At 35.2% G+C, this 19,032-nt stretch overlaps 5 protein-coding genes across 10 annotated transcripts; 2 read left to right on the top strand and 3 right to left on the bottom strand.

Moving 5' to 3' along the window:
* Nucleotides 1-2,603: 2,603 nt before the first annotated feature.
* LOC125211626 (pre-mRNA cleavage factor Im 25 kDa subunit 2-like) lies at nt 2,604-5,410 on the bottom strand. The gene is made up of 7 exons (XM_048111502.1): nt 5,164-5,410; nt 4,966-5,011; nt 4,046-4,139; nt 3,781-3,854; nt 3,408-3,494; nt 3,210-3,320; nt 2,604-3,081 (listed from the first exon to the last, which is right to left on the bottom strand). The coding sequence occupies exons 1-7, from the start codon at nt 5,280-5,282 to the stop codon at nt 3,010-3,012; spliced, it is 603 nt and encodes a 200-aa protein (XP_047967459.1). The 5' UTR covers nt 5,283-5,410; the 3' UTR covers nt 2,604-3,009.
* Nucleotides 5,411-5,796: 386 nt separating this feature from the next.
* Nucleotides 5,797-8,166, bottom strand: LOC125211701. Its single transcript, XM_048111607.1, has 2 exons — nt 7,855-8,166; nt 5,797-6,036 (listed from the first exon to the last, which is right to left on the bottom strand). The coding sequence occupies exons 1-2, from the start codon at nt 8,041-8,043 to the stop codon at nt 5,962-5,964; spliced, it is 264 nt and encodes an 87-aa protein (XP_047967564.1). The 5' UTR covers nt 8,044-8,166; the 3' UTR covers nt 5,797-5,961.
* Nucleotides 8,167-8,989: 823 nt separating this feature from the next.
* On the top strand, nt 8,990-11,518 carry LOC125212337 (membrane steroid-binding protein 2-like). The gene is made up of 2 exons (XM_048112467.1): nt 8,990-9,405; nt 11,020-11,518. The coding sequence occupies exons 1-2, from the start codon at nt 9,095-9,097 to the stop codon at nt 11,381-11,383; spliced, it is 675 nt and encodes a 224-aa protein (XP_047968424.1). The 5' UTR covers nt 8,990-9,094; the 3' UTR covers nt 11,384-11,518.
* A 117-nt stretch (nt 11,519-11,635) lies between these two features.
* Nucleotides 11,636-14,073, bottom strand: LOC125212338 (ADP-ribosylation factor-related protein 1-like). Of its 2 annotated transcripts, XM_048112469.1 has the most exons (7): nt 13,991-14,073; nt 12,973-13,150; nt 12,686-12,826; nt 12,421-12,529; nt 12,237-12,298; nt 11,977-12,080; nt 11,636-11,878 (listed from the first exon to the last, which is right to left on the bottom strand). In XM_048112469.1, the coding sequence occupies exons 2-7, from the start codon at nt 13,063-13,065 to the stop codon at nt 11,779-11,781; spliced, it is 609 nt and encodes a 202-aa protein (XP_047968426.1). In that variant the 5' UTR covers nt 13,066-13,150; nt 13,991-14,073; the 3' UTR covers nt 11,636-11,778. The 2 variants fall into 2 exon arrangements, with proteins under 2 accessions (XP_047968426.1, XP_047968427.1); XM_048112470.1 differs by lacking the exon at nt 12,421-12,529 and having other exon boundaries at nt 12,691-12,826.
* A 93-nt stretch (nt 14,074-14,166) lies between these two features.
* On the top strand, nt 14,167-16,396 carry LOC125212339 (protein phosphatase inhibitor 2-like). Of its 5 annotated transcripts, none has more exons than XM_048112472.1 (4): nt 14,167-14,266; nt 15,236-15,357; nt 15,610-15,786; nt 16,040-16,396. In XM_048112472.1, coding segments are annotated over exons 1-4 (492 nt in total). In that variant the 5' UTR covers nt 14,167-14,264; the 3' UTR covers nt 16,231-16,396. The 5 variants fall into 5 exon arrangements, with proteins under 5 accessions (XP_047968429.1, XP_047968432.1, XP_047968431.1 ...); XM_048112475.1 differs by lacking the exon at nt 14,167-14,266 and adding an exon at nt 14,311-15,159 and having other exon boundaries at nt 15,610-15,777; nt 16,062-16,396; XM_048112474.1 differs by lacking the exon at nt 14,167-14,266 and adding an exon at nt 14,312-15,159 and having other exon boundaries at nt 16,062-16,396.
* Nucleotides 16,397-19,032: the final 2,636 nt, after the last annotated feature.

Genomic DNA, 19,032 nt, shown 5'->3' with positions numbered 1-19,032 from the left:
AACTGAGAACACTCATACATTTTGTATAATTCATTTAGAAAACAATATAAACATGTGACATTTAAAAGTACAATTGAGTTACTCTAAAGTAGATTCTGGATCTGCTGTAAAAAGTATATACATATGTTTGTCTTTGTATACTTTCTCAATTTCCTTTTGTCTCTAATTTTTCTGTACTATGTAAGGAGAAGGGGTCCATACGTCCATTTTTGCAATCTACATTATTTAATTCGACTTAATATTTTCTCAAAATTGCAATTTTTGAGGACCCCATGTTTAATTAATTAATTTAATGTCAACATTCGTCTTACTGTCAAGTTGTTTATTGTTAGCTTGACTTATGTATGGAAGCATTTAATATCCAAACTCAAGGCATAAAACGCGGCGGAGCAACGGCAGCGTTTCTCGGACGGCGGCTACTCCTAGTTTTCCTCATTTTACAAATAGTCAAATATCCTAAAAATCCACTTTTACTTTTATTATAAATAAATGGTGAGATCTAATATTCCACTAACTCATTCAAACATATTTCAACCGCTCCACTTTAGGAGTCCCGGTTGAGTTCGGCACGAGTTTTAAAAAATGTAAAGCTAGTGAAAAAAGATAGTGGAATGTGAGGCCTAATACCATTTATAGAATATTTCAATCGGGACTCCTAAAGTGAGACACTAAAAAATGATAACCGAGACTCCTAAAGTGCGACAGAGGAAGTAACTCATTTTTATTTACATTTTTTAAGACACGTGTTAAGTTAAATGTGAATTTTTATTGTGGGACGAAGGAGGTAGCATTACGTATTTATCTTTTTTTATTATAATTTAGTAAAAAAATTATACTCCCACCGTCCCGCCATAAGTGAGTCACTTTTTCGGGGCACAAGATTTGAGGAATTACTAGTATTTAAATACTTTATCCGTCCGCCATTAGGAATCCTGGTCACTTTTGCGCACCCGTTTGGTAAAAATGATAATAAATAGTTAAAGTAAGACATAGTAAAGTAAGAGAGATAATAATGTTGAGAAAGTCTTATCTAAGTTATTCTCTCTAATGACCGGGACTCCTAATGACGGACGAAGGGAGTATAAAAAAGAGAAGTAATAATAAAGTAACAGAGATAATTTTTATTTGAAAGAAAAATGACTTGATGATACATCCAAAAAAGTAAAGGTACGTACATGCTTATAACAAGTCAGGAGAAGTGCTAACTATATTTTAGATTAAATATCTCATATTTAGGAAAATGACTAACTTTTTAATCTATATATCTACCACTAAATAATAGCCATTTGATATTCAAATTAAGAGCTTAGATTATTAATCCATAAATGTCAATACTCAATAAGGTCATAGGATTAATTTCAAAAAATATCAATAGGGGTATTAATGTCAATTAACTACATGTTTAGTTATAACTAACTTTTAAAAGAAACCCAAAACTTTAAATTCATATAACATATATCAAATTAAAGATAATTTCATTAGGATTCCAACGATATCCTACATGCATATGTTCCGACGTCAAAATTTTAAAAAAAATTCATTTTTTTTTTAATTTTTTCGTACAAGTAGAAAATGTCAACATATTATATAAAATATGTCAATATAATACATGTAGAATGTCAATATAAGCATTGGGTTAACATTCTTAAAGCATTGTGTTGACATTCTCAAAACATTGTGTTGATATTTTCTAAACACTATATTGACATTTTCATCTAAAACCCTAATTTGGAGTTTTTTTAATCTTTTTTATTTTATTAATAAAAATAAAAAATTACACGTGGCAAATTGTAGACCACACGTTTTCTAAAATCCTATGACCTTAAATTAGTTGTAGTTAGTACTTAGTAATTAAATGATGAGTTAACAATTGATCACTCCCCTAATCTACAATAAAGCTAAAAATCGAGTGTGAATTTATCTTAAAAGTTTTAAATTATTTTTTTAATTTTGCATTGATCATTATGGTTGATTTGGGGCTTTTATTTTCTTAAATAGATTCGCTAAAGAATCTAGACATTTAAATAAATAATTTAAGATATTTTGAGTTTCCGATAGCCTTTAGTTAAGATATAAAATGACTATCTTAACAAAAACATCATACTCTACTGAAATTAAGGATAGTAACTCATTAATACTCCAATAGTGATGAAGCCAATAATGATGATAACTGTGGCTGATATTGAAACAACCTGTCAAGCAAGATTATAATTTGTTCAAATAATTGAATTTCTTTTGAGGAAGTAAAGCTATGATTCACAATTGATTGGACATTTAAACATCTACATAATACGGCCATTAAACTGTCTTATATAGAAGTACTCTGTAAGATTAGAATCCAGAATTGGTCTAGTATATTTAGCCAAAAAATCTTTTTAGTCCTATACATTCTTTACACACAAATATATAAACATAAACATAAACATAAACATAAACATAAACATAAACATAAACATAAACATAAACATAAACATAAACTAGATGAAAAGTCCTTCCCCAAGAACAAGTTTAGAAGTAGTTCAATGTTAATGTGTGCTCCTAAACAATGAGCAAGTAGTAAACTCTTATTGAGAACTAATGTTACAAAAAACATGTAGGAAAGCTTAAAAAATGAGGTAGGTTACGTTACAAAATCTGATGGCTCAATGTCATATACAACCCTCAAAACTTACAAGTTACAATTTCTAATTTGCCTACTAGGTTAGCCACAGAATTACACATGACAACATGAGAAATAAGTAATAATACATGGAAATTGAAAAAAAAAACAAAACAGGGAAAGGACTTCATAAAATAAGCAACAAGATAAATTTGCAAATAGAAGTACGGCTAAGTCAAGTGCCCGACTGAGAGGAAGATCGGGAGTGTCTAAAAGGGTCAACATAGAAAGCAAGTTGAACGTTCTGAATTTTGTGGGAATGTATCTAGATATGAAATAGTACGGCTAACCAATTCATGCTCATTGATCACTTTATCTGTTGAGTTGTGGAGCTTTAGAAGCCCCGTGCTCTACGGATGAATCATGTTGAACTGAAACCGGGATAGCTGCTGCGGGATGGTGGATATAACGGGTCCATATCTCTGTGTATGATCAACAATGAGGAATACAAATCAAGACATACTATCACAAAGTTGTAGGAAAGTAATTCTTTCACTGAGAAAATAGAGGAAACAAGAAAGTGTAAATGAAGTCGCTAAATCTTTCACACCTGAACATTGTCATATAGTTCAAACAACGGAACGGCCAGAAGTTTCAAATTCTTCGGCACAGCAAAATACTCTCGTTCAGACAAATGAACAAGGAAGAGCTTCTTGCACTCCTGCATCAGAAAATATCGGCAATCAGGAGTATAATTCCATGGCAAATGAATGATGGGTGTTCTACCGGGTGTCATGTGTTATTTTACCTTAGGCTTCGTTATATGCGGAGGGCAGTAAGGATACATGATTGTTTCAAAGTTCGGTCTCCACCAAATCGCCACGCACTCACCAACCTGCATGAAATTTTGAGTTTTCTCTTAAAATAAAGAGCTGATATGTGAATATAGACATGATGCAGGTAGTCATTGGCTTGTTTCTTATAGTAAAGACATGCTGAGTCAGGTTACACAAGACAAATCCCATATAAATACTAAAAAGACATGCAGAATCAGGTTACCACAATGTTGCATGGATTTCAAACATCAGGTGCCTATGCATAAAAAGACTTTTAACTATGACACTATTCTGAAAACAGGCTCCACAGGACTTTTCGACCTTAAATTGACAAGTGTATTTTACCTGCCAATCCGGCTGTAGAGAAGGTGAATTAGCAGCAAGTTTGCTAGAGAGCTTCCGCTTCAAACCGTCAATTTCTGTAGAGTTGAACCGTGAAGAAAAAGGGGAAAAAGTAAGATCCACATGAATTTAAACTATTACATTCTAATTATAAGTCTTCTATGGCACCTTATCATTATGTGTTAATTTGTTTATTGGAATTGACAGCAACAAAAGTTTATAGCAGATAACAAAATTAAACATACTAGTACTCAAGTCAATACCATACCATTCTCTCCTGGCTTCAATCTACCACCTGGAAGCTTACAAAATGTATTTCCGATTTGCAAAAGAAGAATATGGGGATGATTATGCTCTTGGACCTGGAAGTTTATACATTTATCAGCAAGTTAAAAAGATTGACAAATTTGTGAGTGTATATGGATTGGGTACAACAACAGTCAATAACATTGATTTTGTGACATTTATTAAACCCTTCAAGCAGTGTAGAAATAAAAGAAATCTAGCATCTTAGATGAATGAACTCCAATTCTACTAACATAATCCTCCAATAATGCAGTGTGAATGGAAATTCATTAAATATGTAGGTCTGGTCAACTTTCCTCTAGCATATACAATAACAAGATGATAGCCCACCTTGGGCTCAATTTTGTAGTTACCTAAGCAAATTGGCTAAAGCATTCATCAAGAGGGACTCGTGAATAATCATAATGGCCAATCAATAGGAGTTTGACACTTTGGCTCCATGATGAAAATTCATTCAGGCATATGCTTAAAAATTGATGTAAATATGATATACTTAAAATCAAATGCAGTTGAAGTCTTGAAGAAGAGTGAAAACATTCTAGTGCCAGTTGAAGTAGATAAATCATAAATCCGTAAAGATCTTACAAACTAATTATACATTACCAACATTTTTCAATACTGACAGCAATAGTAAACATAATTGTAGATTTAAGAAACAAAAGTGCTTGCTTGAACATACACAGTTATGTCAAAAGTTCATAAATCTGTAACCTTATTTGCGGATTAAGAATGGAACAATATCCACTTTGCATTGGTAACAATTTTCTAACCCTCTGTTATCTAACTATTGAAAAAATGACAAAAATCTTGCTATCGAGCACATTAAATTTCATTAATTATGAATAAAATTGCTCAATGTAGGAGAAACAGAAAAACGCATACCAACAAAATACCCTCGACGCTAGTCCTCATACCTTCCTTCATGTAGCTGCAAAACAACAATCAAACGAAAAATCAATTGAAATCATGCCGAATTTCTAGGTCACGCAGTAAAACCCTAAATCGAATCACTGAAATCTGATCTAGAGTTTTACTCAAACCGCAATCATGATAATAAATCAGAAGGAAAAAGAGACGAACTTGACTTTCATACGAGCAAGGCGATCGGCGACGGAGGTGTCTTTCTCCATCTTGGGCTCTTTGGTGCCGAAAGTGTAGCTGGAAAGAGGATACGTATTTACCACCGGCGAAGTCACCATTCCCCCCACTTTCTCCGATCACTTGATTATTTTGTTTGCGGGTTTGCGGCAATGGATTTCTTCTACTATGAGCAGAATTTGCAGAGGGAATGCGCAAAATTTGAGGGCGTAATAAAGCTTATTGAGAAAGTAGCGAAATACACTACTAATTTATGTTACCAAATTTTAACCTTGGTTGAATCGAATTGTTGTAAAAATTAAAGATCATAAATTTTGGTATATTATGAAATTTGTTTAAATTTTTATCTCATTTTATTATCTGAATTTATTCATAATCATCCCAGTATAATTAGCTAATGCCTATACTATACTATCTCATTAAATTATTTTATCAAAGTTTGAGTACATGTGCCACAAGAATTCTAATTTGTATGAGGTGGAGTATTTTTAATGAATGCAGAGTATTTTTCTTTTTCTTGCTAATTATTTAACACTTCGAAATAACATAGTTGGTCCAAGAATTTTGCACGGGTGTAATACTAGTTAAACTAAAATCTAAGACAGGCCAAATCTGTTTGCATCTGAAACTTGAGATTTTCTTGGTATCACGAAATGACAAATCCAGTAATTTCTTATTACATGCCATACGGTTTGATAGGCTCGTTCGAGAAACATAAAAGGTTTCAGAACGAACGAGGGGAAGACCACAAAGTATTCCTTAAGAAAGCATTACAATGAACTAATAGTCCTTGTTGCCGAAATTTTTGCACCACATCTGGGAGGGAATCGGGCGGACAGGGGTATGCGGGCGTTGCTGCAACAAATCAAGGCACAAGAAATCACTTCAAAATAACAATACATAAGCTGCTGCAGGTTAAAACCAGCCATCTAGAGCAGGAAATTATAGACTTGAAATATAGTACTATCAATCAAGTAACCGACGAGAGTTAAAAAACTTAAGGTAACAACTGGGAAAAAATCTAGTATAACTTTCCAGTAAAGTGTATAACAACAAATACTAATTCCACCTTTATAGTAATGTTAAATTGGGTGTTTGAAGTTTGAACATAAGGATATATCTATAACAGAGAAATAATCTAAAAGTTGGACTATGGTCATTAGTATTGCAGAAAGACAAACACGTTTGTCAGCTAGGGTAAAGAACGTGTTCACGGGGTTATTAACCGAACGTTAAATAAGTTTCTGGAATTTTAAAACCTGAGCCAACATCAACAAAGATTATTTTCTACAAGCCTAACTATTTAGTGATGTTTAGTGTGTGAGAGAAGTAAAACTTGTAGGCACTTCTAATCCTAATTCCATAATAGTCAACACAATTTGTGAAAGTTAAAGCTCTCCTAAAATATTTTAAAATCAAATCATATTATAAAAATATTCAATACCGTGGAGATCCACAAGGTCAATTCTCCACAAATTTGAAGAGTATTATATGAACTCATGATGGTAACTACAAGTTAAAGCATACAGATAATCGCCATGAGATGCTACTTTGTTGGAAGCCTTCCAATTCCACAAAGATGTTGTTTTCAAAAGAAAACACAAAGTTCAACTATACTCAGAAGACGCTTCCATCTAGATAACTGCCAACCAAATCTCGGATGGTAATTATTATGGCATCCAGTCTAAGTTGAGATTCCATTCTTGACCCTACATCCTTGTAAGAATATATACAAGACAACACACAACACACAACACGCAAACAAAAGGTAAGCGTCTTACTGCAATCCAAAATCCTCTTGCACATAAAAGCTTAAAGATTAGCAAGATGAGTATCATCAGTTCATCACTTAGTCACGAACATACTACTTCATTGTAGCACTACAAGAAACATTGTATGAGTATTTCAAAAGATGCATAGCCTAATCAAATAGGATACACAAGTCAATAAGGAGAGTTTAGCACATAACCACACTTTATGATGATCCATTGTCAGCGGATAGTATTTATAACGGCATTCAGTCTAGTAGAGATTTCAATCTTCACCCTAGATCCTAGAATCCTACATCCTTGTAAAAATACATACTCCAAGATAATACACAACACGCAAACAAAAGAAAAACATCTTACTAAAGTCAAAAATCCTCTTGCACTTAAAAGCTTAAAGATTAGCAAGATGAGTATTATCACCAAGTCATTAGCAGACCACTATATCGTAGGACTACGAGACACATTCTCTAACATATTGCATGGTGATTTTTAAAGATGTGTAGCTTAATCAAGTCAATAAGGAGAGTTTAGCTTACAACCACACTTTATGAACATTTTCGTTTCCCCTTTCATGAAGGGTGCTAAGTAATGATGTTGTCAGCGATTCAATCCCCAGTCAGCTGAACAACATAAAAAAATGGATAACTGAACTAGCCAAAGCTCACAGCAGATAATCCCCAAATCATAAATCCCTAAATACTAAAAGCGATCAGAACTCAGCATCACCAGACTACACAGCTATTCCCGTACATCTAATCCTCTATATTTGGGATCCACATATCGTGACAAAGTAAAAGAAATCCCAATCGATACGTTCGATTTGATAAAGACCACAACAATCAACAAATTAAGCAAGCGAAATCAAAGTCCAAAGATAAAGTCGTCTGGAATTGAAGGTGTGTACCTCTAGTTGGGCGGATTTGATGGCGATGGGGATACAGATGAGGAAGATGCCGGCCATGGCGAAGGCGGTGTTGCGCTTCCAGTGCTTGGGGCGGCAATTGGCCCCGCCAGTCATGCTCCACACTTTCGCCCTGAAATCTCCGCCGTGTGCCGCATCTGCGTGGTGGTGGTGGTCTCCGCCGGCGGCCATTTCGCCGTAAAAAAAGCTTTTTGGGTGATTGGAGAGTGAAATTTCAAGGCTTTCTGGTTTCTGCGTTTCCACCTGAAATCTGGGATTTTGCTTCAGTAATGCTATATGGGCTTTATACAAACACAACCCATAATGGCCTTATAATCTTATGTAATGACACACATCTATTGTTCATTCAATTAATTACTCTATTTCTCTCTAATTAATCGGGTCAGATATTCTTTTTAGTACCATATACTTATAAAAAGAATATTAATTTTGCCAAAAAAATAATTCACTTAGTATTCAAGATTTTTACTTAGTCATGGTTAGGCATTTGCATAAAGAAGACAACTTTGCAGTACATTTTTATCACATTTTGCTTGTAGCTTTTCTAAAAGAATTTATGTTTTAGAGGCTCCGCCTTTGGAATTATATAATTGTTTGATCCATGATAACATAAGTGTTTCTTGCATTAATTAATTACGTTAGTTTTAGACTTTAATAATTCTTTTTTTTTAAATAGAATGCAACTCTATTAACTTTGAACAAATAATACATTTAAATAAACATAGCCATAATAAACGAGTCTCTATTTTTCCTATCATCCTAATAATGAAAAAACGCATCAAACCAACTAAACTAACTTTCATGGTCATTAACTCTTAAATAATAGTACTACTTTCTATATCCACCATGGATATTTTGTCATTTTTGATTGTCCGCAATTTATAGAATCATTTACTTAATTCAATTTTTAGTATGCAGATCGGATCTTACATTTCACTAATTTTTTACACTTACATGTCACAATGACCCCTTCTAATTCACTTTTTCTTTTCTAAAAAGTTTAATTAAAGTACATTTAGTAGTAGTACTTTTTTGTTAACTCACTCAACTGAAATAAAGCTGATAAGAGATTAGAAGTGATAAACAGAATCAAAATCCAGCATTTAATTGGGCGTTTTGCATTATATATGGATATTGTTGGAATAGATATAGATAACCCTAATTTATGAGTAATCGAACAAGTTTATAATCTCACTTCATTTATGAGTCTAAAATCGGAGCAATGGCTACTCAATTGTGGGAGACGGTGAAAGAATCGATCACCACCTACACAGGCCTGCCGCCGGCTACTTTCTTCACGGTTCTCGCCCTAGGCCTCACGCTCTACTACCTTCTCTCCACTTTCTTCGCCTCTTCTTCCGATGGCGGCCACGACAGGTCGAGACCCTCTCAGGAGCAGATGGAGCCTCTGCCCCCTCCGGTCCAGCTCGGTGAGGTCACCGCCGAGGAGCTGAAGCTATACGACGGCTCTGATTCGAAGAAGCCGCTGCTCATGGCCATCAAGGGTCAGATCTATGATGTCACGCAGAGCAGGTCCATCTCTTCCCTTTTGCCCTATTTTATCTATATTGCCTTGTGCTTTGTTGGAATTTCGGATTTGCTGGATTTGATGATGCTGAGATTTTGAATTTGTTAGGGTTTTTGGTTAGTATTTGCTGAAAAGAGTGAGTGTTTGTTTAGGGGATTTCCTTTTCTCTGTATTTGATTTTCTGTGTTGTTTAAATTCTCACTTTATGAGCTTCCTTTGATATTCCTTTTTTGTTTTATTGAAATTTTGGTTTAGCTGAGATCGTTTTTGCTAAAAAGATAGTGTGTTTAGGGACTTTCCCTTTCTCTTTATTTGGCTGAACTGTTGATTCCCTTTGATGATTAAATTCTCACTTTTTGAGCTTCTTTTTTTTTCTTGGTTTTCATATGGTGTTCAATCTTTTCATCTAGGAATATGATGCTTCATAAATTGGGTATGGTTAAGGATTGGGGTAATTACACAGTACATACGAAATGTTTCACCAATGTTTCAATTGAGTACAAAATGTTTTAAGTTAACAAATATCATACAAAAAGTTTGATTAGTGTTGCAAATTAGTACATTACGTCTAAAAATCACTAACCTCGTTACTTTTTCTTATTTTTCATCCTTTCGACTCTAAAATCAGCTACAAATATTAGCCGAAAGTTAAATGTGAATTCATTGTTTAATAAAATGCCCATATGGCAATGCATAAGGTATTATTTAGAGAAATAATATCATGTTTTTTAGGGCACAATTTTGGAGAAAAATAAGAAAAAGTAATAGTGTTAGTGATTTTTAGATGGAATGTATTAATTCGTAACACTAATCCAACTTTTTGTATGATATTTGTTAACTTAAACATTTTGTACTCAATTGAAACATTGGTGAAACATTTTGTACGTAGATTGTAATTACCCCTTAAGGATTTGAAGTTGCCTTTTTCAATTCCTCGGTATTTTCCATCTAGTTAGAGTTTGATTGTTGCAACTCAAACCATTTATTATCACTCAATAAACAAGTCTTCTAATCAGCAAAGCAGTCGTATTGTCTGTCAATGCCATGTTCAACAAAGCACTGATGCTCACCCTTTTTTTGTTTTGCTATAAACTTAACTAGTGGTTTAGCCCGGTCAGTTGGCATGATGTGATTTCCTTTGTCTAGTACCTTTAGCTGCCAATTATCAACTCCGCTGGGAAAATCACTCGACTCCATGTTCATTTTGATTGCTAGTTAGTAGTTACAATCAATTTTCAAAGAGGTTATCTTTTTGCCGAGTTCCAATATTATACCAGGTTGTCGACAACCATCTAGCACAAGCTTACGCAGCTTTTAAGTTATAAAAGGTGAAGAATTCTCTATGGTACTCGTAAGTTGCTGATTCACTTAGCATTTTGCAAGTGACAATGGATATATACCAAAATTCATGTTTGAATGAGTAGTATAGATGTTATGTGTTGTAATTAACAATTGAGGTCTGCAAACGCTAGTAATCCAACATTGCAGTCAGTTTTCCTTTTCGACATGTTGTATCAGTCAACTGTCAAGTGCTTCTTTGGGTGGTTGGGAGTCAAATTCTAGGTCCCTTTAAGCTCAAGCTGAACTTAATACATAGATCGCAAATTCTTTGGTTGCAGGATGTTTTATGGACCTGGTGGACCTTATGCCTTGTTTGCGGGAAAGGATGCCAGTAGAGCTCTTGCGAAAATGTCTTTCGAGGATAAAGATCTGAATGGTGATCTTACTGGGCTGGGCGTGTTCGAGATGGAAGCTCTACAAGATTGGGAATACAAGTTCATGAGCAAGTATGTGAAGGTGGGAACTGTCAAGGCAACCATTCCAGTAAATGATGGTGCCACCGAAAATGAAGCGACACGCGTGGAAGCTGCCGAGGGTCATGTTGCTAAACCGGCCGAAGATGGTCCGTCAGAGACTGTTCCTAAGGAAACTGAGGAAACCACAACTGCTGCTGTGGATGTTGATGTTGAGAAAAAGGAGTGAAATATTATCATATTATCATTATACTAGTGCAATTTGGTTTAACCTTATATACATCATTTCTATCTAATGACAGCCCTTGTACATTGCTACTAGCTTATTTTTTGGGGGTTTTAATAATGACGTGGAGCTTATGGAGTTGGGTTTTGTATGCTATTTCATTTACTTATTTAGGTGGAAATTCTTGGATATTTATTAGTATCACAATTTTATCATAATTTAACTTAATGAAACGCAGGTATAAATCAAGAAATGTGAGCCAATTTGCCTAGATAAAGCTATAGAAATTGGTGTTGGTCCAATGCCATACCATACACATGACAAAACTGAACCCTGATTTGAATACAAAACTAAGTAATATATGAATCTATAATAAGGTCGCTATACCATTATAAATTCTAGACAACACTGGATCCAGCACGAACGCGCAACGTATCTGTTCTCTCGCTTCTCTCCATAGCATCTACTAGCCAGTTTACACTTTCTTTGATCCCAAGCCTGCAGTCAAACCCAGACATCATCATGTCCATATCGGAACATATTCCACTTTCGGTTGCTCGCCAACCAAATACGTATGGACAAAAGAACATGTTTACCCATCAGTTGCCGAAACTGCTTGAAATGCGTACTCTCTTTCGTTCAATTTTTTTAGGTCCAGATACTGAGCAAGTTCATCAGCAGGTACAGCACCTTCGCGATCCTGCAGCGAAAAATAAAGTAACATTTTTATTAGTTACCATTATTGCACAACACAATAAAAGAATAATTAAGAATATCTAGAAGTATAAGAGAACTATCGAAAATATTAACGTGTTCGACACATTTTTCCCTGTCTGGGAGTGGAAAAAAGTTTTACCTGCTTATTTGCTAATATCAGAAGTGGAGCTCCTTGCAAATCCTCATGCCGAAGAACCTTTTCTGCAAACAAAGATAGATGTTATAATACCTTCAGCATACAGTGTTAAATATAATGAAGAAGCACATTAAACAACAGGAATTATCAGAATGCAGTTTTAAATATACTTCCCTATAGACATTACCAAGGGCAGATTTTGAATCTTCAAAACGAGATTGACAAGAAGCATCGATAACATAAACTACAGCATGTGCCTCTTCATAATATTTTTCCCAAATGGAGCGAAGACCAGGCTGATGAAACATCACAAGTATCGAATCAGTCAAAATTTTCCCCACAGAGAATGAGGAAACTTTGATGCAACAATTAGAATGATGCTGCCAGTGGAAAAATGGAACTAACGTTCTTGTATTATTGATTAATGCAGAAAGCTAGAGTGCAATTCAAACCTGACCTCCCAGGTCCCAGAATACGAGTTTCGTATTAGACGCTTCGACACGACCAATATTGAGTCCAACGGTTGGAACAATCCGGTCAGGCGGAAGGCCTTCCAAGTTTGAATACTGCGACTTCACTTTCTCCAGTAATGTCTAAGAAACAGAAGTCAAAATCAGCTCAAACAATGATTTGGATACGAATATGCACTCGAATATCCACAAACAATTATGGATCTGAGTGGTAGAGGTCACAAGAAAGAAGGGAAATACAGCAAGACATAAGCAGTTTAGCAATTTACTGTTTTGCCAGCTTTGCCAATTCCAAGAATGAGGACATGAAACTCCATCTTGGTGAACATGTACTTCCAGAGTCCATAAAATAATGAAAACATCACTCAATGATTTCGGTTCTCCAATTATATCTTCTATGATGTCTATGGAATTAACTATGAATTCAATATCTTGCGACTGCACAGACTGTAACAAATATAAGAAAAAAAGTCCATTTAAGTAAAACACAGATGTAGAACACGTATATGATCCAAAACAAAATATAAACAAACTATATAATGCTTCACCAAATGAATCAGATTGTCTGATTTCTACATTGCCATGACTACAATCTGAATTGCAAGGATAAATCTTAGCTAAAAAGTGTACACCACAATTGCATCACCTTTGATCTCCTAAAATTCTTTGATCAAAATGCATTAGCAAATGCTGAGATTATTGATTGCCTATTAAGGAAACCTAGAGAGTAGGAAACACTTTGCAAATGAGACGAGCTTTCATAACCTCAACTAAATAAAAACAAATTATTCTTATGGATGACTATAATGCTTCACCAAATGAATCAAATCAGATAATTTGATTTCTACATTGCCATGACTACAGTCTGAATTTCTAGGATAAATCTTAGCTGAAAAGAGTACACCACAAACATGTACACTGTCTCCTAAAATTCATTCATCAAAATGCAAAAGCAAATGTTGAGATTATTGATTGCCTATTCGTCAAAAACACTTGGAGCATGAGACGAGCTTCCATAACCCAATGTTTCATTTCATAAACCATAAATTTAGTTCAGTGACCACTAACTTCATTGAGTAAATAAATCTAAAAAAAGCAGCACATTGATAGATTAGATCTCAATTCAAATAAACCTAAAACTCATGAATGAATGAATCATCCGGATCAAGCAATTTTTGCTAAGGCGGCAGAGCGTACCATAAATCAAAACGCACAATTCCTTATATGACCAAAATAAAACGAAAAAGCAAAAGGAGAGAGAGAGCGTTAGGAAATAGGAATTCATACCTGCGTTTGTCAATCGTGGAAGTGGAATGAATTGAAATGCAGTAAGAGCTCTCGCTCCCAAATATGTCGGTGAATTATGCTGCTAAAATTTTGAAAATAAAATAATACTAATATTATTATTATTATTATTATTTAAATGAGAGGACAATCAGGTGAGGGGTATATTTGTCATTTCTCAGGCATCAAATAAATCCCCGAATCCTGATCCTCAAGTAAATGAACGGCAAAACGAAGAACAGAGACGCAACGAAGGAAATCCATCGCGTAAAATCGAATGTATGAAAATCATATTCTCTTTCTCAATTGATACCTGTTTCAACATCTGCACTTTTATCCTTGTCAAATGATAGGTTTAGACCTCGTCGTCGTTCCGTTTCAGCTGTGAAATTCGTCGTTTTTAGGCTTCGAGATCATGAATGATTTTTGTATATATTTATTTCTTCATTTATTCCGTTTGTAACAATTTATTTAATACTTTATCATGAGAATGCGAAAGTAGGCGTTGATTATTTTTGTGCAGTTTTAAGATTTCGTTCGGGGAAATTTTGAGTATTTACACCGTATGTTTTATTGGCTGAACACGATATCGTAGAATGTTGATAGTATGCATAAATTGTTGAGTTTTATCTCTGTGTGAATCCTTACTATGATCATATCAGAAGGTGTTTCATGAGCAGCATATTTTGGTTTCTTTGTTTGCTATCAATTTAGGCTTGATAATTTAATAATTAAGATTAAATTTGTGTTTGTGTTTTGGTTATTTAGTTATCTGTCTGCTGCGGAGTGTGACTATTAGATTATTTATCGCCGATGTGTTAAGCGAGGCTCGAGTTCCACTTTGCCATATAATTGTATCTCATTTGTTGCTATATATTTGCTTGTCATAATAATTATTTGCATGATACTATGTTGGTTTTGCGTTCGGTGGATAAATTTTGTCGTTATGAAGTACAATGGCCTTTCTTTTTGAGGTAAACCTGTCCCGAAGCATGGAGTTGTTTTTCATCCCTTCAAGTTATACGGAAGGAGTGAAATTGGATAATCCAGATTGTAAAATAGTGACATGATTGTTCCGGTGATTTGTTATTTGGACTTGCCTAAGTGTTGTAGATATAAGGTATAGTATAACATGAATGTGCAGTGCCACTTTTAGCTACATGGATGTCAAGGTATTGAATGTTAAAAAATGTTTGGTTATCACTTACCATCCATTTGTGCTAATGGGCCATATGTTTCTGGTGCTAGGTCACGAGTGAAATGGAATGAAGATAATATAGCAGAAATCGAGGCAAATAAACCGGTCAGGCAGAAAATAACTGAACCAAAGACACCGTACCATCCCATGATTGATGATGAAGAATGTGTTGGTATGTGTATACAATCTCACTTATTGTAATTATTGAAGTATATAGGTCCCAAGACTAAATTGGAAATGCATGGATAATTTTTTTTGTTGCAAATATGAAATTCAAGGTAGTACGAGCAACATAGCATGACTAGTTTACACATTTTGTTCATTGGCTAAATTGGGAATGTGAATAACTAAAGATGTCGAGCTCGTAGCTCTAGTAGTTCGTTTATGGACTATGCTGGCTTATAACTGGCTCCTACTGTTGTAGATCCATCATCTCCTTCGAGAAGTGGAGGCTTTGGGGATTATTTTGAAGATGCACTGAATATACTAGCGACATCTTCTTCATTGAATGATGTAGGCTCCTCTAGTAAATCTGGCTCGCATCTCTCGGATTGGACATCATCTGATGATGACACAGAAGCAATGGATCAAGGTGAAGAAGGTCTGTCTTTTTTGCCTTTGTTTCGTAGCTCAACTATCCACTTGTCTATACTTGATAGGATAGCACGTGTTGTCACTTAATCGTGGGTTCTTTTCATTGTATGAGTGTTTAAGTATTCAACCATTTAGTTGGAACTTGGAAAGAGTATAGTTCTTACTCCCTAAACAAGTTCTCTGTCGGTTTCGATTCCTTCTTTGAGCAGCCTTGTCGTGTCGTTGCACCGGGTAACTAATTCAAACCAATTTGAAATCAGATTCTGATTCCGAGAGGTGCAGGAGCTTCAAGGAGCACAGGAAAGATCATTATGACGAGTTTCTCAAAGTCAAAGAGTTGCGTCGAAATGGATCCCATCTGGAAGACGCTTCTGACGATGAACCCTCGATAACTGCCGGTGTCAAAGACATCGATATTGAGGAACCATCGCGACCGGAAAATGGATCTTAATATCCGCTCTTTAGATCCTTGCTGGTGACTTTAAAACTGATGAATTCTGTTTTGCAATTTGTAACATGGCCGCTTCATTCAGCTTTGGTTTTGTAAGCAAAAAAATTGATCTTTACTGGAATGATACGTTGATTGGTATTCAAGAACTTGTCACTTGTAATTTTAATCTGTTTGTTAAGCTCATTTGAAATCTAAAAAACTTATGCATCTATATCAAACTATAATTTTCTTGTCATGTTCGGTTTGTCATACAAGATATAGTGTGATAAGTTAATGCTAATGAGTTTTGTCCATGATTAAATTAGTGACATCTTTGTTCGGTTTGCTAGACAAGATAATAGTGAGATATGATATGACAATATGTGTTTTGTCTATAAATAAACTAGTCAAAAAAATTAGTGAGATGAATAATCATGAGGTGCAACATAGTACTAATTGATACCAGTCTTGATACCATGGAGCAAAGCTTAGATACATTGTCACAAAATCGAATTTTTGAGAACAAAAATGCAACCGAACAAGAGATGTACTACCATGATAACATTCAATTCGTTAGACAAGATAATAGTGAGATATAATAATATAAGCAAAAACGAGATTTGTCTAGAATTAAATAGTACTCACTCTATCCGCGAATAGGAGTGTTATTTTTTCATTTTAGTCCGTCCACGAATTAAAACTAGTAGTAATATATACAAGTGAGACATTTATTGAACTAACTTTTTTCCATGTAATATTTTTTAAAACTCATGCGGCCAAGAATGGGACTCATAATGGCGGAGTGCTAGTGTATAAGTGAACCAAAGCAACTTATTAGAGCATCCACAATGCCGGCTAGCCGATTCGCGTCGCTAGCCGATCGGCTAGCCGAACCATTGCGAGTCGGCCAGCGGCGAATCGGCCAGAAAATCGGCATGGGCTAGCCGCCATTGTGGCGTGCCGATCGACCAACGATCAGTCAGCGTCTATTTTCGTTTTTTTTAAAAAAAATTTGAATACCTATAAATACGCGATTTTAGTTTCATTTTCTTTTGCACCACTTGTTTTAACGAGTTTTCTCTCTCTCTAACTTTCTGTACAAGAGCATCATCGAGCGATGGACAACAACAACGAGTCCAGTCCGGCGACGAGCGGCTCTCATACGCCTACGGTACGCGTGGGATCTGGATGGGGCCGGATGGACGGGCGAGATGGGCCCAGGGTTTAACGTCCCTTGGGGCGAGTTGATGGGGATGATGGCCGGAGCGCCGGGGGGATGCGGCAGGTGAAGGAACCGGCAGCGGAAGCGCTCGACATAAATCAATTACATAATAATCAGATCTATTTAGCAGATTATTTAGACAAAACCTATTCGCGTAATTATCACATGTATCATGCTCATAACTTGAATTAATCATGCTTTAAGAATATTGAAACATAAAACATGCTTTTCTACGGAGCAGAAAAAATACCTAATTAATTCTCCAAAGAATTGAAGATGGCTAGCTTCTTCTCTCTCCGCGTGATGCTTTGAGTACTAGACCACAAATCTTCTCTCTGGTTCCCGAATCTGTATCCCAATATCATTGTGGGCTGATCTTACTAGAATACTAGGATTTAAATAAAGAAGACAGAAGAAATCTTTTTAGGAATAGGAGTAGAATTCGAAAATTCCTACAGCTGATGGGGCTGATATTTTCGAAAATTTCAATAATGAAAAATATGTTATTTCTGTCTCCTTTATTCTCCTATTTATATTAAGTTCCTTTTGGGCCCAGACAGGAATCTATGGAAGGTTTTGGATATGGGCTCATCCAATTTACTTTTTACTAATTAAATTGAACCCACAATTTAATATAAGTTACAATTGGAATATTACGAGCAGCCACTACAGAAGTAATATTGAACTCTCCCCATCCAAATCCGAAATTACAAGTAATCCGGGTTTCCGTTTAACTTTCATTTCCCGCGCTTAAGATTAAAATGTCCATTAATTAATTAACGTCTGCTATTGACTTAATTAATTAACTTCTTATTAATTCCAAGAGTGGACTTAGCATGAAACGCTTATTTATTATTCATAGAGTAATCAAACTCCAACTAGCTAGGTTCCGAATAATAAAACCTTGTTTCGCACTCCTCTTGAGGACATTATCAAACGAGACTCTCCTCGCGCATGATTCAATATAATAGCAATCCTAGCACCGCTAGATATTGATCACCACTACCCAATATATCGGGATAATTGGGTTACGAAAAACCCGCACCATTTGATACGTCAAAGTAGTGCATAATCAATACCGTATGCTCAATGCTAACCTACATTGATTAAGAAACAAATATTATCAAGACCTCGCCTTTCGGTAGATAGCCCAAGGACAAGTCTTGCTGTTAGATCCGTTCAGTGCTATACCACACCAATGTCATCTTATTTCCAGTAAGGCTTAGAAATATGCGGACTGACATTGCAACCTTTCTCGATGGATAGTCAAATTCCATCTAGGTTGTGAAATTCATCTTTTTCTTTGTTTAGAACTGACCGTGTTACCTTAAAGTGGACGACGCCCACAACCGGTCTACTAAAACAAAGACTTAGACTTTGTTAAGTTAACTTATACATTTAAAAATGCATTAACATCCATTAAATGTAAAACATAACAACATTATGACAAAAATAATCTGTTTTATTCCTTGGAAAATAAAATAAGAGTTTTACAGGTATTCAATCACTCGAAACGTGATTTCTAGTATACAAACTCTAACAATCTCCCACTTATACTCAAAACACTTTCGAGTATACAAAATGTGCTAACTAACGTCAAA

The sequence above is a fragment of the Salvia hispanica genome, chromosome 3 (assembly GCF_023119035.1).
Source record: "Salvia hispanica cultivar TCC Black 2014 chromosome 3, UniMelb_Shisp_WGS_1.0, whole genome shotgun sequence".
Lineage (NCBI taxonomy): Eukaryota > Viridiplantae > Streptophyta > Magnoliopsida > Lamiales > Lamiaceae > Salvia > Salvia hispanica.
Note: the sequence above shows the minus strand (reverse complement) of the source record. Positions and strands in the feature narration are given on the sequence as shown.

What these genes read in the sequence shown, in the direction of transcription:
- LOC125211701 (XM_048111607.1), bottom strand. Translation starts at nt 8,043, where the DNA reads ATGGCCGCCGGCGGAGACCACCACCACCACGCAGATGCGGCACACGGC. An exon ending in TCAAATCCGCCCAACTAGAG is followed by an intron (nt 6,037 to 7,854) that starts GTACACACCTTC and finishes GATTTGTTGCAG; the next exon opens with CAACGCCCGCATACCCCTGT.
- LOC125211626 (XM_048111502.1), bottom strand. Translation starts at nt 5,282, where the DNA reads ATGGTGACTTCGCCGGTGGTAAATACGTATCCTCTTTCCAGCTACACT. An exon ending in CTCTACAGCCGGATTGGCAG is followed by an intron (nt 3,495 to 3,780) that starts GTAAAATACACT and finishes AATTTCATGCAG; the next exon opens with GTTGGTGAGTGCGTGGCGAT. An exon ending in AACTATATGACAATGTTCAG is followed by an intron (nt 3,082 to 3,209) that starts GTGTGAAAGATT and finishes GATCATACACAG; the next exon opens with AGATATGGACCCGTTATATC.
- LOC125212338 (XM_048112469.1), bottom strand. Translation starts at nt 13,065, where the DNA reads ATGTTTTCATTATTTTATGGACTCTGGAAGTACATGTTCACCAAGATG. An exon ending in TCTGGGACCTGGGAGGTCAG is followed by an intron (nt 12,530 to 12,685) that starts GTTTGAATTGCA and finishes ATGTTTCATCAG; the next exon opens with CCTGGTCTTCGCTCCATTTG. An exon ending in AGATTCAAAATCTGCCCTTG is followed by an intron (nt 12,299 to 12,420) that starts GTAATGTCTATA and finishes CTTTGTTTGCAG; the next exon opens with AAAAGGTTCTTCGGCATGAG.
- LOC125212337 (XM_048112467.1), top strand. Translation starts at nt 9,095, where the DNA reads ATGGCTACTCAATTGTGGGAGACGGTGAAAGAATCGATCACCACCTAC. An exon ending in TATGATGTCACGCAGAGCAG is followed by an intron (nt 9,406 to 11,019) that starts GTCCATCTCTTC and finishes CTTTGGTTGCAG; the next exon opens with GATGTTTTATGGACCTGGTG.
- LOC125212339 (XM_048112471.1), top strand. An exon ending in TGATGATGAAGAATGTGTTG is followed by an intron (nt 15,358 to 15,609) that starts GTATGTGTATAC and finishes CTACTGTTGTAG; the next exon opens with ATCCATCATCTCCTTCGAGA. An exon ending in AATGGATCAAGGTGAAGAAG is followed by an intron (nt 15,787 to 16,039) that starts GTCTGTCTTTTT and finishes ATTTGAAATCAG; the next exon opens with ATTCTGATTCCGAGAGGTGC.